At 43.9% G+C, this 20342-nt stretch overlaps 1 protein-coding gene across 2 annotated transcripts in view; it reads right to left on the reverse strand.

The window, feature by feature from the left end:
* The window catches only part of Soat1 (sterol O-acyltransferase 1), a 45112-nt gene extending 26688 nt beyond the window's left edge, over window positions 1-18424 (reverse strand). The window contains exons 1-3 of one of the 2 annotated variants that reach the window (XM_034513607.2): window positions 18271-18424; window positions 10857-10974; window positions 2828-2886 (exon numbers count right to left, since the gene is read on the reverse strand). In XM_034513607.2, coding sequence (XP_034369498.1) covers window positions 2828-2886; window positions 10857-10962 — 165 coding nt within the window. In that variant the 5' untranslated portion in view covers window positions 10963-10974; window positions 18271-18424. Of the gene's footprint in view, window positions 1-2827; window positions 2887-10856; window positions 10975-18270 lie in introns of those variants that run through there. The other variant, XM_076941397.1, reaches the window with a different exon arrangement.
* Window positions 18425-20342: the final 1918 nt, after the last annotated feature.

The following is a 20342-nucleotide window of genomic DNA, read 5'->3' on the forward strand; positions in this document are numbered from 1 at the left end:
GATGTCCTGTGCTTAAGCTCCGCCCAGTGTAGAATGTAGTCTTCTGGCTGTCTTCAGATCAAGATGTAGAACCCTCAGCAACTTCTCCAGCACCATGTCTGTCTGCTTGCCATACCTCCTGCTGTGAAGATAACTAAAGCTTTGAAAGGGTAAGCCAGCCCCAATTAAATGTTTGCCCTTATAAGAGCCCAGGTCATGGTGTCTTCTCACAGCAGTGAAACCCTAAGACAACTTGGATCTGTGGAACTTCCCCCAATTCTGTGCTCTTCCTGACACCCCTCCTCCCCTCCCCGCTACTTCCCTCTCCACATTCTTTCCCCCTATGGGTTTGGGAAACTGTATGAAAACATTCCTGCCACTTCAGCTTTTTCTTCTCTCTTGTGGAAATCTTTTATCATACTTCTGTAAATACTCAGGGAGAACAGATTTGCCCATTATCCACTGTGACACTAACTTGTACTGGGGAAATTAGCGATGCAGCCCAACTTCACTCTTCTTTATGTATTATTCTGTGTGGATGGGTGTTGTTATTCTGTGTGGACAGGTGTTGTGCCTGCATGTATTTCTGCAAATTACATGGGTGAAATGCCATTGGAGGTTTGACAAGGCCAATGGATCCCCTAGGACTGGAGTTACAGAGGTCGCGAGCTCCACAGATGTGCTGGGGGTCAAACTCGTGTCCTCTGGAAGAATGGCCAGTGCTCTTACCCACTGAGCCATCACTCTAGGCCCCAATGTCATTCTTAAGTCGATTCACAAAAAATATGGCACCTGGTGACCTTTTTAAAGGATTTATTTTTTAAGCGTCTATGTGTATAGACATGTGTACATGTGTACAGACATGTGTATGTATGTGAATCACATGTATGCCAGTGACCATGGAGATCTGAAGAAGGAGTTGGATCCCCTAGAGCTGAAGGAGTTAAGACAAGCTACCTGATGTGAGTCCTGGGAGCCAAACTTGGGTCCTTTGCAAGATCAAATGCTCTAATCACTGACCAATCTCTCCAGCTCCACATTTTAGCCAAGGTCTCCTATGTAGCCCAGGGTGGCCTTAAAGTCAGAGAAATCCTCCTCCTGTGTCAACCTCTCAATTGCCAGGATTTCATATTACAGGCATATATGTGCTACCTATCTAGGCTAATGAGTCTTTAAACAGGCCCTTACATTGGAACAATGATGTACTAGTTAGAAAAGACATTGTCTGGACCAGCAGGATGCCTCAGCAGGAGGTAAAGGCAGCTGCTATCACACCTGGCAACCTGTGTGCAAGCTCTGGGACCCATCTGATGGAAGGTGCTATCCTGAGATCTCCACACTCATGTGACATGCCTACACATTTGTGTGAGCGCACGGGTACACACACACACACAAAATAAGTAAAATGTAATTTAACAACTTTTTTGAGTACCACTTTATAAAACAGTTAAGGAGACATCACAAATATACTTAGAAACTGGATTTCTAAGTGGGTTCTCCACCTGTGGGTTGCAACACCACAGGAGTCAGACATCAAATATTTACATTACGATTCATAAAAGTAGCAAAACTACAGTATAAAGTAGCAAAGAAATAACGTTATGGTTGGGAGTCACCACCATGGGAGGAACCATATTACCAGGACGCAGCATTGGAAAGCAGAGAACCACAGCCTTAGAGTACGATGTGTGGAGAATAATCTATTAATGTTAAGCAAATAGGGTCTTGTACTAATATTTCTAGTGATAGCATCATCCAAGGCTCAAGAAAGTTCAATGTTTCAAGCAAATTAAAATAAAGGGGAATGACATCCTTATGGCCTTGAAAGGTAACTAGAAGACTAAAACCAATCACTGGACCGGAGTATAACTTCAGTTTTGTCAGTGAACTTTGCTAGTGATCTCATCAAAAAGGGAAAAGTTTAACACAGTCAAAATAAAATCATATATCTTTAGAAAACTTAACAACACTGCTAAGCCTATATGGTTCATAGGACAGGACAGTCTGTCTACATTTAAAATGGCTTCACACTAGTTTTTTAAATTATTTCTCTTTCCTTGACAGGTAATTAGCTTTTAGATTCAAAACATTTAATATGAACAGATGTAGTAGAACCACAGCAGCAATGCACTCATGTGCACATTTGCACACTCTGCACCACACACACACCTGCGCACTCACACACACACACCTGCACCAGCTGCTCTCAGGGTTCACCACTGCAAAGATTTCCTTGCAAAAGCCAGATGATGACACTGATGGACAGAACCAGAGAGAAGGGCAACGTGCGCTCTTATGTGGGGTGGCAAAATGACATCTTTTCCTGTTCGCAGCAAGAGTTCAACTTATAAGAAAAGCAAATAACTCTTTAACGGGTAGGACGAGGAGGCAGGCATTTGTAATCCCAGCACTGGAGAGACGGAGGTGAGAGAAGCTACAGTTCCAAGCCTGGATTAGACTGGGAGTCTCAAAACATTAAAAAATAAATAAAAGCAAAAATGGGGCTGGGCCAGTGAGATGGCTCAGCTGGTAAAGGACGCCAGCACCCGCTGGCAAACCTGGAGACTTGAGTTCAATCCCCAGGACTCACATCGGAAAGGTGAGAACTGATTCAACCTCCACATACATGTTCAACACATACACACAATAACAAAAATAAAATAAAGCAAAAGGCAGAGGGTGAGGATCAGGAACTCCAGGTCAGTCCTGGACTATGTGAGAACTTGTCTAAAAGATAAAATCAAATCAAACCTAACTAAATAAATGAGGACTATTTACACTGTTACTTTACCTAAAGCCCCATGTTCCCCCTTCTGAAAAAAAAAAAAAAAAGAAAAGAGATACTTACCTCTGCTTCTGCTGCCAACTGCCTCTTCTTGGCTATCAACTGTTTCATGGTCATGTGACCTACGGGCAATAATAATTGGATGTTTAAAACCCAGCCTTAAGCTGATTATCTAGCAGCAGAAAATCATTAAGTGGAAAGCAGGCAAATATAAGGACGAGTGCATACATCATGGCGCAAACACAACAGAGCCCTTCAGACAGAAGCATGACAGTCTAGGACAATTACATGAACAGTTATGGGTCCACTTCTGGCAAGGTGAGACATCAGGTCCCAGAACAGATCTTCTGGAGACTATGAAGATACTGAATAAAATATTAAGAATGGAAAATGTGCTTTTAAGGCTCATTGCTGGGACTGGAGGGCTTAAGGCTCTGCGGCTGAAAGTGCTTGCTGCTCTTGCAAAGGACCCAAGCTAGTTCCCAACACTCAAGTCAGGTTGTGCACACGGTCCCTTTCTCCAGGGCATCCGACACCTTGTAGCCTCCCAAGGCGCCTGCACTCACATGTGCATAAATACATAATTAAACTTTTAGAAAAATCTTAAAAAAAAAAAATTCATTGCAAATCTGGCCAAGTCCATAGAATGAAAGATAAAAAGAAGCTGGGCCCCTAAGGGACATGTGATTAGCACATGGGCTCTGGCCAAGTGCTAGAGCTTCTGCACACTGGCGGCCACACGGCAGGTGGTCTTCACTAAACCGGATCCAAGGTCTGGTTCTTTATGGAATAGCAAAACCTAGGGCTTACTTGGACTTCAGACTCTGAAGTCTAACAGAATACCTCCTTAGAGCTAAGGACCCACATGACCACATCCTCAGTGTCCTGGACAGAAACAGAAGGTAGCAGAAAGGAAATGTGTCTGTCTCTCATTCAAAAGACAGACATTTCAGGACAGACTCCCCTGAAAACTTGCAACACTTCAGTGGATTTTGCAACCTAAACTTTTTTGTTATCTCAAAAACCTCCGAGTGTGTTTGTTTAACAGCACATTCAAGCTGTATTCCTAGACTGCCAACAGATAAATACAATTCCTCCCGGGAAGGTCACGGAATCAGCCAAGGCCTTCAACAGTTCTAAGATAGAGTTCTGAGAACAAAGAAGTTCCTCCCTTCCGGTTACAAAGCACAAGAGGAGCAGCAGTGGCAGAACAAAAGGGCTCAGGTCAGAGAGAAGAGACATCAGCAATGCCAAAGAAACAACATTCATTTACACACGTGCATACATGTTATGTATATGTATTTTGTATAGTTTTATTAAATGCTTAATTATGTATATATGTGTGTATGTATGTATAGATAGTCTCAAATAATAAAGAAAAATGATGGCAAACAAATTTGAAAGTGATTTTTCCAGAAAAAAACAAAATAGTATGAAGACTCCTTAGGTTCCTGGGACTTTAACCTTGGTCAAATGTCAAGCTCACATTGCTTTACAATATTGTATTTAATATGCTTTTTGCCAAAAGTCAAATATTATATACTCAGTTTCTAGGTTACCAGTTGCATAGTAAATCAGTGTTGTCCAGGGTAGTACTCACAAACTATACAGCCCAGGCTGGCCTTGAACTCCTGATCTGCCTGCATACAGCTCACAAACTGTAGGATTATAGGTGGTAACACCATACCCTGCTTAATAAGAGTTTTTAAAAAGTTATAAAATAAGACTTCAAGGTAAGTTGGCGAACTGGAATCTGCCTCTATGACACAGTACAAAAGTGTCAAAATAAGACAAACACAGTACAGACTCTATTCCAGAAAGGAAGCGTTTCAGAAACCCTTCCAGCATGATAGGAAAATGAGGAATAACAGAGCATGTGGCTCAGGGTTCACCACACCTACCTCATCCAGAAAGTAAACCAGGAAGCCTGGTGATAAAAACAGCCAGCCTGCCCCGAGGCCAGGGCCAGCTCCCATATGCCTCAAACCACCTCTGGTCTTGCTGAGACTGTGACTTCTCTGCTAAAAAGGGCTGCTCCAAGTCAGAGAGCTAGGGTGGGTGCCATCTAAGAGGAAGCCTATTGTTAAAACTGAACTGGGGGGTCCCTATGGTGGCGCACTTCTCTGATCCCTGCACCTCGGAAGGTAGAGAGAGCAGGGAACTCTCCAAAGTGAGTTCCAAGGCTACACAGAGAGATCCTGCCTTGAAAAACCAACCAACCAACCAACCAAATTAAAGAAACAAAACAAAATGAAAACCACCTGGGCTGGGGATGGTAAGATGGCTCAGCTGGTAAAGGCACTTCCTGCCAAGACTGACGACCTGAGTTCAATTTCCCAGGACCCACATGCTAGGAGGAGAACACTGATTCCCAAAACTTGTCTCCTGACGCCACACACATGCCACAGTACAGTGATATTGGGGGCAGTGAGAGCATGACAGAAGGTTACCTAGCATTCAAGGCCAACCTGGGCTATCGTGTAAGATGCAGTCCCAAAGCAACAAATGCTGCGAGATAGCTCAACAATCTGTCTTCAGTACCTTGAACCCAGAGTGGACCAAAGTTCCAACTCCCAAAGCTGACCTCTGTCCTCCACACATGCTGTGACTGACCTCTGACCTCCACACATGGTGTGACTGACCTCTGTCCTCTTCCACACATGCTGTGACTGACCTCTGTCCTCTTCCACACATGCTGTGACTGACCTCTGTCCTCTTCCACACATGCTGTGACTGACCTCTGTCCTCTTCCACACATGCTGTGACTGACCTCTGTCCTCTTCCACACATGCTGTGACTGACCTCTGACCTCCACACATGGTGTGACTGACCTCTGTCCTCTTCCACACATGCTGTGACTGACCTCTGTCCTCTTCCACACATGGTGTGACTGACCTCTGTCCTCTTCCACACATGCTGTAACTGACCTCTGACCTCCACACATGGTGTGACTGACCTCTGTCCTCTTCCACACATGCTGTGACTGACCTCTGTCCTCTTCCACACATGCTGTGACTGACCTCTGTCCTCTTCCACACATGGTGTGACTGACCTCTGACCTCCACACATGCTGTCACTGACCTCTGTCCTCTTCCACACATGCTGTCACTGACCTCTGACCTCCACACATGCTATGGCACATGTGCATCCACACTCACACATGTACATCATACACATACAATAAATAATAATTTTTTAAAAAACAAAGGAAAAGGAAACCCATTCTTTGTGTATTAGAAAAATAAAATCCTGACTTGGAGATGCAATACTTTAAACTAAACAACAGCTCTTTCCAGAGATCCAGTCAGCCCTTGTGACCAGCTGTCTCGCACACTTCTCCTTTAGCACTTCTGCAAAGGGCCTTCACTTTTGCCCTACCCTACTCCGTGGTGCCACCATGGGCTCTGATCTGCTAACCCTTTACCATGAAGCTCACTACCAATCTATAGAAAGTATAACTATGAGGTGACAGAGATGCCAGTTACCCTGATCTAATCGCTGCAAACACTGTCGAGATCTGATCCATAAACATAATCAATCATTCCATTGACATCCTGTAAAGAATGTATCGCACATCAATAATTTAACCAAAACCCAGTGAAAAAAGTAGGAGTTTGTCCCATTTTTGTTTTCAAAATAAATAAGCTGACTAATGCCCTCTTCCGACCTCTGTGGGTGCCAAGTACACATGGTGCACATATATACATATATACATATATACATATATACATGCAATCACTCATATACATAAGCATTTTTTACCTTTCCCATTTTTTCCCTAAAACAGACTACTTTCATCCGAGCTTTACTTCGCTTGCCATAAAAAAATAAAAATAAGAGTCATATGAAAGCTATCTGTTGGGGGCTGGAGAGACAGTTCAGGGGTTAAGAGCATGGACTGTTCTTCCAGAGGGTCAATTCTGAGCCGCTACACATGGAATTCACAACTGTTTGTAACTCCAGTTCCAGGGGATCTGGCATCGTAACGCAGGCAGAACACCAATACACATAAAACAAAAATAAGTAACTCTTAAAAAAGAAAAAAAGAAAGCCATCTCTAATCTAGATCCACAGAATAATTAAGGCGCTCTCTCTCTCTCTCTCTCTCTCTCTCTCTCTCTCTCTCTCTGTGTGTGTGTGTGTGTGTGTGTGGTGGTGGTGGTGGTGGTGGTGGTTTTCTGACAAGGTCTCAGTTATCTGAGGGTAACCTCAAACTTACTATGTAAATAAATGACATCAGCCTTGACCTGCTGACTCTCCTCCTCTGCCTCTGTAGGTAGCTGCACTCACATGCACATATTCCTATACACAAAAATAAATAAATAAAAATAAATCTTAAAAAAATATATACCCCAGCAAAATTAAAAACTTCAGTAAAGGTTGCTTGTCAGAAAGAATATATCCCTTGAAGAGACATTTCCAATACGAATGTTCAAACAGCCAGCATGGTCCCACAGACTTTAATCCCAGTGCCCAGAAGGCAGAGGCAAGAGGATCCACATAGCTCCACACAGAATTCCAGGCCAGCCAGTGCTTCAGAGAAACCTTGTCTCGGAAAAACCAAGAAGGGCCATTCAAACAGCACCAAACCAGGCCTAAGAGTGTAAACTCCTTTCCTAGATATAAACTTACAATTTTCTGGCAATCTCAAAAAACAAGACTATGAAGTTTATTTACAATAAAAACAGGTCTTCAGTCCCTGAGCAACCCTTTCTGACCCGTGGTTTTACTTATCAGACTGTAATTGTACCCAAGGCACCTCAGGAAACCCTGTGACAATCTCATTTACTGGAAAAGAGGAGGGGAAAAGTGGCCGAGAAACTCTCTGAAGGACGTCAACGTCACGGAGATCACCAATAAGGATCTTAAGACACTCTTGGGAAGCCCACACCACACTCAGGTATGTACCACCCTCTGCCCAAGCAGCTCTCTGTACTCTGAGTGTTTGTTTTTGAGACGCAGTCTCACTGTGTAACCCTGGCTGGCTTCCCTGTCTCTGACACATTATACATACCAGTATTTTTTTTTTTTTAGTTTTTTTTTTTTTTTTTAATAATCTATTCTTATTTATTTTAGAGACATTGGTATTTTGACTAAATATGTCTGCATTAGGGAGTTGGATTCTCCTGGAACTGACAGGATTTAGAGACAGTTATGAGCTGCCATGTGGGTGCTGGGAATTGAACCTGGGTCCTCTGAAAGAGCAGCCAGGGCTCTTAACCGATGAGCCATCTTTCTAGCCCCTAGATTTGTTTTTCTATATATATGGATGTTTTGCCTGCATGTGTGTCTGTGCATTCTGTGCATGCTTGGTGCCTGAGGAAGCCAGAGAGTCAGAGTCTCTAGAACTGGAGTTAGGATGGTTGCAAGCCATTAGTGGGCGCAGAGAGCGGTGAGTACTCTTAAGCACAAAGCCATCCCTACAGAACCAACCCCCTCGGCCAATTATTATCTTTTTTGTTTGTTTTTGAGACCTGGGCTCAATGTGGCTTCACAGAGACCCATCTGCTTCTGCCTCCTGAGGGCTGGGATTTAATGCACGTGTCACTATGCCTGTGGAATTTTATCAGAGGAGTATAATGAAGTTAGGCATCAAAGTTCTTCACGGCAGTGCTATCTGACCAAGAGAAAAAAAAAGCAATCAGTACCAATAGCAGGCTCTTTCATACTTCACACCCTGGGGCCACCCTGCAGAGATTCTGACTCAGGTCTCAAGCTGCTGTTCTGAATAATGTCTTCATTCAGAGGTTATTCTCATTCACACCCCAAAAGATATGTGCCACCCCAAAAGCTATGTCTCAAGCTGGACATGGGATCATGGAGCCATGATCCCAGCACCTGGGAGGTAGAAGCAGGAGAATCAAAAGTTCAAGGCCAACATCAACCACATAACAAGTTCCAGCCCAGCCTGGGTTACAGCCTGCCTCAGAAAAAAGAGGGGGGTTCTAAATAAATAAAGGCTATTTTCTCACATTTTAGGTTGTTTATAAGCTATATCTCAAATTTTAACCTGTATATGAACCACCAGGGACCCTATCAAAATGAAATTTTTATTCTCTACATATGAGGAAAGCAACAAGCTCCTAGGCTGGCCTGGCTCCTCAGCCACACGGACAGGCCTTCAAAGCCTTTGCAACTGAAAGGTCACAGTTTACTCACCAGGCTTCTATAAAACATTAAAGTGGAAAAACACACTTTCCCATCAGCACTACCTGCATTAAGGCCAGGAGAGGAACACACTTCTGAATTTAAGCTAAACAATGTAATTTTTTAACAGCTGCATTAAAACCTAGAATGACTACAAAACATGGCTGGGGACTCGAGCTCAGTAGAATGTTTGCCTAGCAAACAGGACGCCCTGTATGAAAACTGGGCTTGGTGCCGAATGCCTCTAATCCCACACTTAGGAGACTGAAGCAAAGCAACAGAGAAAAACCCTCTTGGCAAAACAAAACAGCTTTTTAAACATCAAAATATAAAGAGAACAATAATATGTGATAATGATGACAGATTTCAATAATACTTTCTCAGTCTCTAAGAAGTATTAACATTAAAAAAAAAAAAAAAGTGAAATACTTATTTGTTGGAATCCAGGCAAAGGAGACAACCCAGACTACAGCAAGACCATGAATAACGGAGGGAAGGAGAGTGTTTCTTTCCAGGGCTGCCTCGTCCTGTTTTGCATAAACCTCACTCTCTAGAACATATTAGAATTCAACCACATGCAATACGTCATAAATAGGTGACCGGAGTCTGTCAATAAACCTCATTATACCAACTAAACAGACTCCTTTATCGTCCTGGTGCAATCTGGCTGCTGGTTCTTAAAGTAGGAAAGGTTAAAGGTAGCCTCTTTATGAAAAGAGGCCTGAGGATGCCAAAGACAACTCTGGAAATTCTTCCCCTATTTGTTAACCAAACAAGTCTCGAGTTTCAAATCTCTACTGAAAGGAAAACTATACAAATGCCATTGCCAAAAGTAAATACCCTGATGCAGCAGACAGCGTCACAAGGCTACAGCTCGGAATCTACCATTCTTACTCAGAAGCCCCAACCTTAACAAGCACTGCATCACACTCTTCATGTATTAAGCAAAAACGAGACGCCCAATTTTCCCCTCTCCTGAAATTTATACATCAGTTCAGACTCTGTTCCCTACTTGATTACATATTACATATAAGAATAATTAGTAACTTTATAAGATTATACTTATCTATAGAAATGCAATTATGTGGCTGTGATGGTTTGTATGTGCTTGGCTCAGGAGGTGTGGCCTTGTTGGAGTAGGTGTGTCACTGTGGGTGTGGGCCTTAAGACCCCTCATCCTAGCTGCCTGGAAGCCAGTCTTCTCCTAGTAGCCTTCAGATGAAGACATAGAACTCTCAGCTCCTACTGTACCAATTAGTGCCTGCCTGGACACTGCCATGCTCCTGCCTTGATGATAATGGACTGAACCTGTAAGCCAGGCCCTAACTAAGACAGTGATGTTTTTTGTTTTGTTCCTGTTTGGTTTGGTTATGTTGGGGAACAAACCCAGGGCATCAGTAAACTGCATCCCTAACTGCATGATTTTGAGGGCTATGCCATTCATGTAACTTGAGGCATATATGCAAACACATAAGTAACGATCACTTCTGTAACCAAGGATCCAGCAGGACATTTCAATAGTCACTGGTAGGCTGGGCTGGCTGAGTGAATGGGTACATCTAAAACACAATAGAAATGTGTGTTGAATTCGTTTTTATTTATTTACTCTTATTTTATGCACACAGAAGTTTTGTCTGTGCGTATCTGTGCCACACGCATGCAGTGCTCTCAGAGGCCAGATGAGGGCAGCAGATTCCCTGGAGCTGGATTTATAGTTATTAACCACCATGTCCATGGGTGCTGGGATTCAAACTTGGGACCTCACCAGGAACAACTGCTCTTAACCACGGCGCCATCTCTCCAGATCATCACTAAATTAATTAATATGATCTTATTCACAAAACCACCAAAATGAATTTGCAATAACAAATTACAAGCCCTGTCCTAAAACAGTGAACTTGTTCTGTAGCTAAGTAATTTACCTCAGAAACATTAAAACCCTTACCATTTTTGTGTGTGTCCAAGAGATTTTTCTGGGCTTCATCTTGCTCAGGATTCTCTCCAGATCTAAACAGCCGGTTTCTTAGTGACATCTTCTCTTTTCCTACCATCCGTCCAGCTTCCTAGGAAAGAACAAGGGCCAGGAATAAAGATGCTGAATGTTCCCAACACGAAGGAGCAATTGATTCATGGACAAGCTATCTGCCCTGACTGATCAGTACACAGGAAAACATCACTGCGCATCATAAGTGCGCCTAATACTTATGTGTCTATTAAAACTCTGAATCAAGTGGGGACTGAAGCTCAAAGGCACAACACTTGCCTAATATACATGGCTGACACCCTGGATTCGAACCATAATATCACAAACAGATTAACTTAAAAATGAAAAGCTGGAGAACAAGTTCACTAAGTACTAGGCCAGTACACGTCATATCACTGCTATGTTTAACAGAGGTGGAGACTAATAGTGATATAGTGTCCTTCTTTGATTTTGTCTTAATCAGTTTTAAGTATAAGATATTGCAACAAGTTTGAAGAAGTTAGCCCCTATCAAATAGTTGGCTGGTTCCAAGGGTCCTTCTTTTAGACACAGCCCCACTCTCAAAGAAAAATGTAACTGAGCAAGGCACTGAGCAGATGAAAACCTAAGATCAGTAGAAGAGCTGGCATGTGGGCCTATGCCTTTAATCTTAATCCCAGCAGAAGGTTTTTTTTTTTTTTTTTTTTTTTTTTTGTGAATTTGAAGCCAGCCTGGTCTATCCCAAATTCCAGGATAGTCATATAGAGAGATCCTGCTTCAAAACAACAATTTAAAAAAAGAAAAGAAAAAGAATAGCAGAAGACAAAGATATGTATGAGCCCAAACCTCGGAGTCCCAGCTAGAGGCCCTCCATCTTTCACTGGCCACCATTTAACTGTTCTGCATGCAGACTGTAGTACAATAAGCCACCCTCCCCATGGCTGAAGTGTCTTCCAAGGCAGCAGACTGGGAAGGGCAATGGCAAAGTACACATACAAGAAACTTCCCTCCCTCGGTACACCTGACCATGCTTTTCAGGGGCTGGGTCTGTAGTCAGCTGTAGTGCTGTATGCTGTGATTGCCTGAGAGTTGCAAAGTGTGACCATCAGTCACCAGTCACCACTACTGCCTTAACAGTGGGCACTACCCTTAAGCCAGGTTTTCATTAACTCTGTTGTAGACTTTACAACAGATGCTGGGTAAGGAGGAGGGGATATAGGGCTATCTTTATTCGTTCATAGCTACTTAAGTGATCCTTATAGAGATGAGCTAGTGTGAGTGACTCAGTCCTTGGGCTGCTGGTACTATTCCAGTTTGGAGGCAGGTGCTAATTTTACATCTCTCAGGAACAGTCACACATGAAACCACAACCTAGAGTATGATTACCAAGTCAGTGGTAATAATTGCAAACATTTACAGTTCTAAGAGAGACTAGATCAGAAATCGAGATAATGGTTTCAAGAGACAACGCATTCATTGAGTGAGCCTTGAAGGATGAACACCGCATGTGTGAGAAAGAGTTAAAACAGAAACTCTCTTGGCTAGAGAGAAGGCTCAGAGGCTAACTGTTCTTATTGCTCTTCCAGATAACACATTTTGGTTCTCAGAATACCCTACTCTCTACCTCCCTGGCCCCACCCTGGTCAGTAGCTCACAATGACCTGCAACTACAGCCCCAGGGGACCAGACACCCTATTCTGGCACCTATACACACACAGCAAAAATTCACACAGAGAGAGAGAGAGAGAGAGAGAAAGAGAGAGAGAGAGAGAGAGAGAGAGAGAGAGAGAGAGAGAGAACAGACCCTGCTCTGTGCTGACCCTGCTAACAGCAGTTTCATTAGCCAGACTCCTCATCTTTTCAGTGGTAACTGAACTACAAGCTAAGAGCTGAGTCAGAGTCACAGTTATTTGTCTGTGGTAACAATGTCATGCTCGTTCCTCTTGTCCGTGATGACTGACAGAATGGAGTGAAATCAACTGACACTGTTTAAAGATAGAATGAAAAGAAGGAGACAGAGAGACAAAGGCTAAGCTAAGGCAGACCCTCGTCTCACATTCCAGGTGAAATTTAATCCAAAATGTATCAAAGACCTGAAACTGGGATCAGGGGTCTATAGGCAGAGTGCCTCCTGTGCCCAGTATGAGAACCTGAGTTCAGATCCCCAGCTATGGGGGCTACAGAGGTGGCTAAACAGTTAGGAGGACTGGCTGCTCTTACAGAAGACCTGGGCTCAATCCCCAGCACCTACACGGTGGCTCACAACCATCTGTAACTGTGGTTTTGGGGATCGAATGCCCTCTTCTGACCCTGTGGGCAGGAAGCACTCATATGACTCACACATGCATACAGGCAAAACACGCACACACATAAAATGAAGGCATCTAAAAATACACACACACATATGCACATGGGCAAAGGAGGAACTTAGAATCAATTTGGTCTCCGCTACTGATAAAGATTTAAAAAGCATCCATGTAGCAGTCTGAGAGGACGCCACAGAGCATCTACTTATCCCACAGAAATGATTAGGGCAGTGATCAGTAGGAGTGAACGCTGAGAATTCGTCTGAAGGAAGCTGTGTGGGCTTGAATACTTGTGGCCCTCACAGACTCATGTGTCTGAATGCTTGGTCCATAGAGAGGGCAATATTAGGAAGTGTGGCCTTCTTGGAGGAAGTGTGTAGCTGTGGACGCAGGCTTTTAAGGTCCTATGCTCAAGCTATGCCCGGTGTGGTACACATTCTCCTGCTGCCTGCCGATCAAGATGGAGAACGCTCGGCTCCTTCTCTAGGACCACGCCTGTTTGCATGCCGCCATGTTTCCCACCATGATGATAACAGACTAAAGCTCTGAACCTGTAATCCATCCCCAGTTAAATGTTTTCCTTTTTAAGAGATGCCTTGGTCATGCGTGAGGCAATCCTCCCAAGTGCTAGGATTATATGCCGTGCATCATCATACAGCTTGAACTACTAAGGTCCTGTCCATTTCCACCTTTCTCATCTCCGCCCCAATTAATAGGACTACAGCCATTCTTTGTACACATTTGGTTTGGTTTGGTTTTTTTCCTCAAAATTACAAGTTTCCCTTATATAATCCAAGACAAATCCATTTGTCTCTGGAATCATTCTAATCTCTTCACACATTTGCTACTTAAGTCAAAAGCACTATACAAGGCTGGGCATGGTGACTCATGCCTGTATCCCCCGCACCTAGGAGGCTGAGGCAGAAAAGTGGCCATGAGTTTAGGGACATTTTGGACTCTGTCTCTCACACACACACCTCCACTAACCTCTGTGGTAGTCTCCTAATCACCTCTCCTCTTCTAGTCTTACTGGTTTTCTTCTCCCTCTCAAACATAGCACTAGAATTACTCGTTAAAAGGAAGGGTTGGGAGCACAGTGTGAAGGTTAATACCAAGTTCATCTGTCTAGCACATGGGAGGTCCTCAGTTCAGTCTCTAAGTTTAAAAAAAAAAAAATGTTGCCGGGCGGTGGTGGCACACACCTTTACTCCCAGCACTTGGGAGGCAGAGGCAGGCGGATTTCTGAGTTCGAGGCCAGCCTGGTCTACAGAGTGAGTTCCAGGACAGCCAGGACTACACAGAGAAACCCTGTCTCGAAAAACCAAAAAAAGGACTTATCTTAAGGGAGATTAACTCAGAACTAAAGGGACAGCTGAGTCAAAAGCAAAGCAGGATCCGCAGTGCCAACAATGAGCTCATATACAAAGCCATAAGGCCTGAAGATTCACATGACACGTGTTTATTGGAAAAAATAAATGAAGAGGGAAGAGATAAGGGAGAGCAGATAAGTTTACAAATGATTAACCCGAGAAGTCTTTGAGATGTGTGGCTGGCTACATAGAAGGCAGTTGTTCCCGGATCCCAAGTGAGTATGCTAACTCAGAAAGGCTAGGAATACCATTATGCTAATTACAGAGAGGAGGAAAATTAGATAAGGCCAGTATTATGTGCCTGTAGGCCAGTCAAGGTGTAAAAGGGCAGCTGAACACACAGGGCTCCGGACTGAAGACAGACAGGGATCTGCCATGCACCACTGCACTGACAACTCAGGCTAAGGCACAAGTTCAGGAAGTTTACCAGGTAGGTCACCCAGGAAATAACCAGGCTACTATTTGCATAGCACTTAGTTAACGTGGTAAGCACCCGATACAAGAATATCATCTTATAATGGTGAAGTGCTTTCCCCAGTATTGTGGGGCATTTAAAACTTTAACAGCAAAGAGATTAAAGGAGAAAAAGGAGCACAGGATGCTTCAAGTAAAGAACAATCACAAAAAGAACAGAAGTGTGTGACAGTGTTTATTTACAAGGAGATATATATCACAAGGGTTATTAAAAAAAACAAGAAGATACAGCTTGAGACAGCTATTTCACAATGTGGAGAATATGCTAAAGTGGGTGACTTACTAACTACGTGTACATTTGGTTTCAGGAAGAGCAAGTGTATTGGAGTAGGTTGCAAAATGTGTTGAGGAACTGAAAACAGATCATAGGACTGTTCTCATGAGAGCCCAGCAGTAAAGGAAAGTAAGGACCGTCCATAGCACTGGGCACCAGGAGAGGTAGGCCACTAACTCACTCAACATTTGAACATCTTATTTCTTGTTGATTTCTGTCTGTTTGGGGGGGGGTTTCTTTGTCATTTGTTTTTTGAGACAAGGTTTCACTGTGTAGCCCGGGCTGCCCTAGAACTCAGATCTGCCTGCCTCTTCCTCAAAGTGCTGGGATAATAGGCCTGAAACCACTACACGCATTTCCAGTCCAGGTGCAAAGATGTATGTTTGTGTAGTGGAACTATCCTCCTTTTAGGTGATACAGTTGACCAGAGAAGCTGGTCAGCTGGCCTAGTGGGTAAAAATGCTTGTCACACAAGCCTGACATCCCAAATTCAGTTCCTGGAAGCCACATAAAGGTAGAAGGAGAAGACCAACTCCACCAAGTTGTCCTCTGACCTCCAAACTCACTACAGTGGCACTCGTGTACCATCCCTACCCAGCGAGCTACAATCACACACACACAATTGTATTAAAATGTAACACACTGATTAGACAAGAATGTAAGAAACCAATCTGTACAGGGAAGTTGTGCAAAGTTCTGAGCTACAATCACACACGAACAATTGTATTAAAATGTAACACACTGATTAGACAAGAATGTAAGAAACCAATCTGTACAGGGAAGTTGTGCAATGTTCTGCGGTAAGCATCTTAACTTGTCTCCAGAAAGCAAATAAAAAGAATTAGAGAAACAAATGAATCATGTCCCAAAGAAATGTCAACTTTAGCCTCCCGGCAGTTTTCTCATTAACAAAGATTTCAAAAGAACCTATAAGGCTGTATCACAAATAAATACTGGGTGCCCACTGCAGGTGAGTAACTCCTACATTACCCTGAAGTTCAGCAGAAAAGAAAAACCACTGTGGATAGGTTGTACATCCAACCCTGAAACAATGGTACACACCTATAATCCTAGCACTTGGGAGGCTGGGGGAGGGGGGGTTGAGCCAGGAAAAGCAGAAGTTCAAGATCATTCTCAGCTACACAGTGTTAGAACAGTCTGGGCTACATGAGATCCTGTCAAAAGAAAAAAGGGAAGGGAAGAAGGGAAGTAAGGAGGGGAAGAAATAACCCAAATCATAAATAATCCAAAGCATAATGTGTTCATTTTCTTCCCTCCAAAAATGTTTTAGGGGGTGTTTTGTTTGGGGGATTTTACAGATTTGGGGGAGGGGGTTCAAAACAAGGTTTCTCTATATAGCCTTGGCTCTCCTAGAACTCATTCTGTGGAACAAGATGGCCTGGAACTCAGATCCGACTGCCTCTGCTACCCGAGCCACCACCTGGCAACCCTACAACATTTTCATGTAGCAAAGAGAACTGGGTCAATTAACAAGACAGAAGAACACAAGAACTTGGGCAAATTTTATTTACATCTGAGTTTACTAACAAATGATTAAATATAACTAGTTATCCAATGTGGCAAAATTAATTAATTAATTAATTCTAAGAGTCCTGTCTGACAAATGGAACTTCCATTGGAAGCAGGCACTCCTATGTTAATGCCTAAAGTTAATGGTTTTTTTCCTCAAAGTTCCTCCTTTGGCCCTCCAACTCTTTAGTTCTGTTCCTTCGAGGTACTGGGCCAGACACAGAAAAGATAGACTAACCTCGGGAGATCCACTATAAAACAATTAAAGCACCTACTTGCAACCTGCAGGTAAGGAAACTTCAAAGTGCTAACCGGCTTAAACTGACCAGTGCCTCCCACCGGGAAGTGATCTTTGGTTTGAGGAATGCTTAGGGGGCTGGGAGAAGGGGAATCAGGCCTGAGGGGGAAAGAGGAAGCTTCCAAGGACAGGGAGGGAAGCTGGAGCCTGGAGAGCCAGCCCAGGCGTGAAGATAATAGGAGCTCAGGCGCCCAGTAGCTTGGTCTGAGTCCTAAAAGAACGTGAAACCCCAGACCAGTTCCAAGCACGTGACAAGCTAAGCCGTGTGCTCCTCCACGTTTTACTCTGCTTACTCTTCACAGCAGAGTTCTTTGCAAGCCCCATTCCCGTGCTGCTGCCTGAGCTGGCTTTTTAAAAACCAGTTATATTTCCCAGTTGAAAGCAAACAAAAGAAAAGAAATATTCAAGTTAGAGTCTGCATTCTTGAAGAAGGCAAGAAGTTTGGGAGAAAAAAAAAACAGTGGCAACTACTTAAGTATTACAGTGACCAAGGAGTTTTATATAAAATGCAGAGAGTGGACCTTGCAATAATTTCTCCCAAATAATAACCGCTGAATATACATACATATATAGCTTAAGTTACATGCCTATTAGCACTTAAGATCAAAGACAGAAACTTAACTCCCCACTGCTACTTGGAAACAGAATACGAGCTTGACGACAGGTTTCGGCGCCCCTAGCCCATATAGTCTGGTGTCTGGTAGTGCCATCTTTCCCTTCAGATATATACATCTCCCCCGCCCACATCAGGAAAAAAAAAAAAAAAAAAAAAAAAAAACTTGACTTCCTGAGCGCATTTTTTGATGTCGCTTTTCAAAGAATGCGATGACTTCTAATTCTCAACTTTCTTCACCACTGACTGGCTTTAGAGACGCCACATGATTCGGAGGGGACATCAAACCATCACTGATAATGAAAAGGCTGCCAGTCATCGGATGCATCGGATGGCTGCGGGTAACTTTCCCGCTCTCCCCTCTAAACTCGGCAGGACCCTCCCCCGGTAGCAGGCAGCGTCCGGGCGGGACAGTCCGGCCCAGGCCAGGCCCGCAGAGCCGGAGCAGCGCCGCCACCGCAGTCCCCTTCCTCTCGGGCTCAGGGTGGACTTGGTCAGGAAAGGAGGAGGGGGGTGGAAGCGTGGGGTTACCTGCGACCCGAGGGCAGCTCTGGCGGTCTAGGCGGTAGGCTGGGCGGCCGCGGGAGGGTCGCTGCGTTAGGATGTCCCTTTGCTGGCCCGCAACGCCGCCAGCCGGGCTACGGAGGAAGATAAAGCGCAGGCCCCCACCCCCGTTCTCCGCCCCAACCTCCCAGCCGGCGGCTGCGTCACGCGCATCGCCCCGAGCTCCGGATGCCATTGGTGGTCCTGCGGCGCCTGGCAACGCCCACTGCCACGCCCACTGCCAGCTCTAAGGTACCCGCTGGGCTTCTCCGGCTACCTGGCTTTCTGGCTCCACCCCAACGCCTCCAGTGTGGCGGCGAGGAGACTGAGTCAACTTCCTGAGAGTTTGAAAAGGCAGCCTGCGAGATAGCGTAGGACAAGAGGAGTCTGACACTGACCGTTATGGAATAAGACAGAAGCAGTGGCCAAAAACTTGTCATAAGTTGCATTGTGGTCTAAATTCTACTTGACTCAGTCTGTCCTTCAGCATCACATAACTTAGATAAGACAGAAGTGAGTCACTTGAAGTTATGGGGCAATCAAATAATTTAAAAAGCATCCTTGGGACTAAATAGTCAAAAAAATGATACAGACAGATTTAGGACATAGATAAAGTAGTTTAGGCCTTGGACTTCTCAAAAGCAAAGATGTGAGTGAATTTAGGGTAAAGGTGGGTGAAAGAGAAAGCCAAAAGAAACAGAGGCTGAAGAGACACAGTCGGCCTGCAAAACAGTGTCAGCTAAAGTGGCTTCATTAATTTTTCAGTCAGTCCTTAATCTGCCCAGCTGACCATTACTTCCAAGTCAGATACCCTAAACAAAGCCTGAGGCTTGCAAGAGCTGCCTTCTTTGTAGACTTTCCACAAAAGGAGTTCCCCTGCTGGCCCACAGCAGGCAACACTACTCACCTTAGATCTTGGCTTTGCACAGGTGTGCCCAGTTTTTGTCCTCTCTGGGACAACTGTGATTAATGGTTCTGGCAACAGTTTGGTGATAGCATTTGAAAGTGCTCAACCACCTTTGCTTCCTCCTCCTATCCCACCAGTTAGAGCATTTGAAACTAAAAAAAATTCACTTCTGTTGGGACTCTTGACAAAGACACTTGCCTATTCGTTGTTTCATTTACTCAGTTAATAAATAAATAAATAAATAAATAAATAAATAAATACAGAGCTGGTAATAAAGCTCCTGAACTTGGTGACACACACCTTTGACCCCAGCACCCAGGAGGCAGAAGCAGGTGGATCTCTGGATCTCTGTTGGTTGGAGGCTAGCCTAGTCCACATAGTGAGTTCCAAGACAGCCAGGGCTTTGTAAACAGACCCTGTAGATCGAAAGATAGATAGACTGATTGACTGATTGATTGATAGATAGATAGATAGATAGATAGATAGATAGAGAAGTAGGAGGATGAGAGTTCAATTTTTGCATGCTGACAGTGTCTCTTCAGCCTCTGTTTCTTTTGGCTTTCTCTTTCACCCACCTTTACCCTAAATTCACATCTTTGCTTTTGAGAAGTCCAAGGCCTAAACTGCTTTATCTACCTCCTAAATCAATCCAAATCATCTTTTGATTATTTAGTCCCAAGGACGCCTTTTAAATGACTTGAATGTCCCATTACTTCAAGGCACATCAAGGTACAATCATGAATTAAAAACAGAAGCAGCCACCACAATTGCAAGCTTGTCTTTCTAGTGGGGAAGAAAAATAAGACAATTGCAAGTCGTGGTACGTGTTAGGTAAAAATAGAGTGGTTGGGAAAAGATGTGAAACCATGCCATGATTAATGTTAAAGGTTTCCCAGGTTTGGAAAAAAAAAAAAAATAGAAAGAGTTGGATAGCATGAATTACACACGATTAACCACTTAGGTTTTGTAAACACAAAGGAAAGGCTGATTTTTCTGAGGTGGTCTGAACTAAGACCTAAATAAGGAAGCATTAGTAATCCCAGCCATAGGCAGGAAGAACATTCTAGACTGAAGATAGTGAGGGGGATGAGCCTGATACTGAACATCTTTGGCTCCTCTGAGGAGCAGGGGCCTGGAGCACACGTGGGGGGAA

The sequence above is a fragment of the Arvicanthis niloticus genome, chromosome 10 (assembly GCF_011762505.2).
Source record: "Arvicanthis niloticus isolate mArvNil1 chromosome 10, mArvNil1.pat.X, whole genome shotgun sequence".
NCBI lineage: Eukaryota > Metazoa > Chordata > Mammalia > Rodentia > Muridae > Arvicanthis > Arvicanthis niloticus.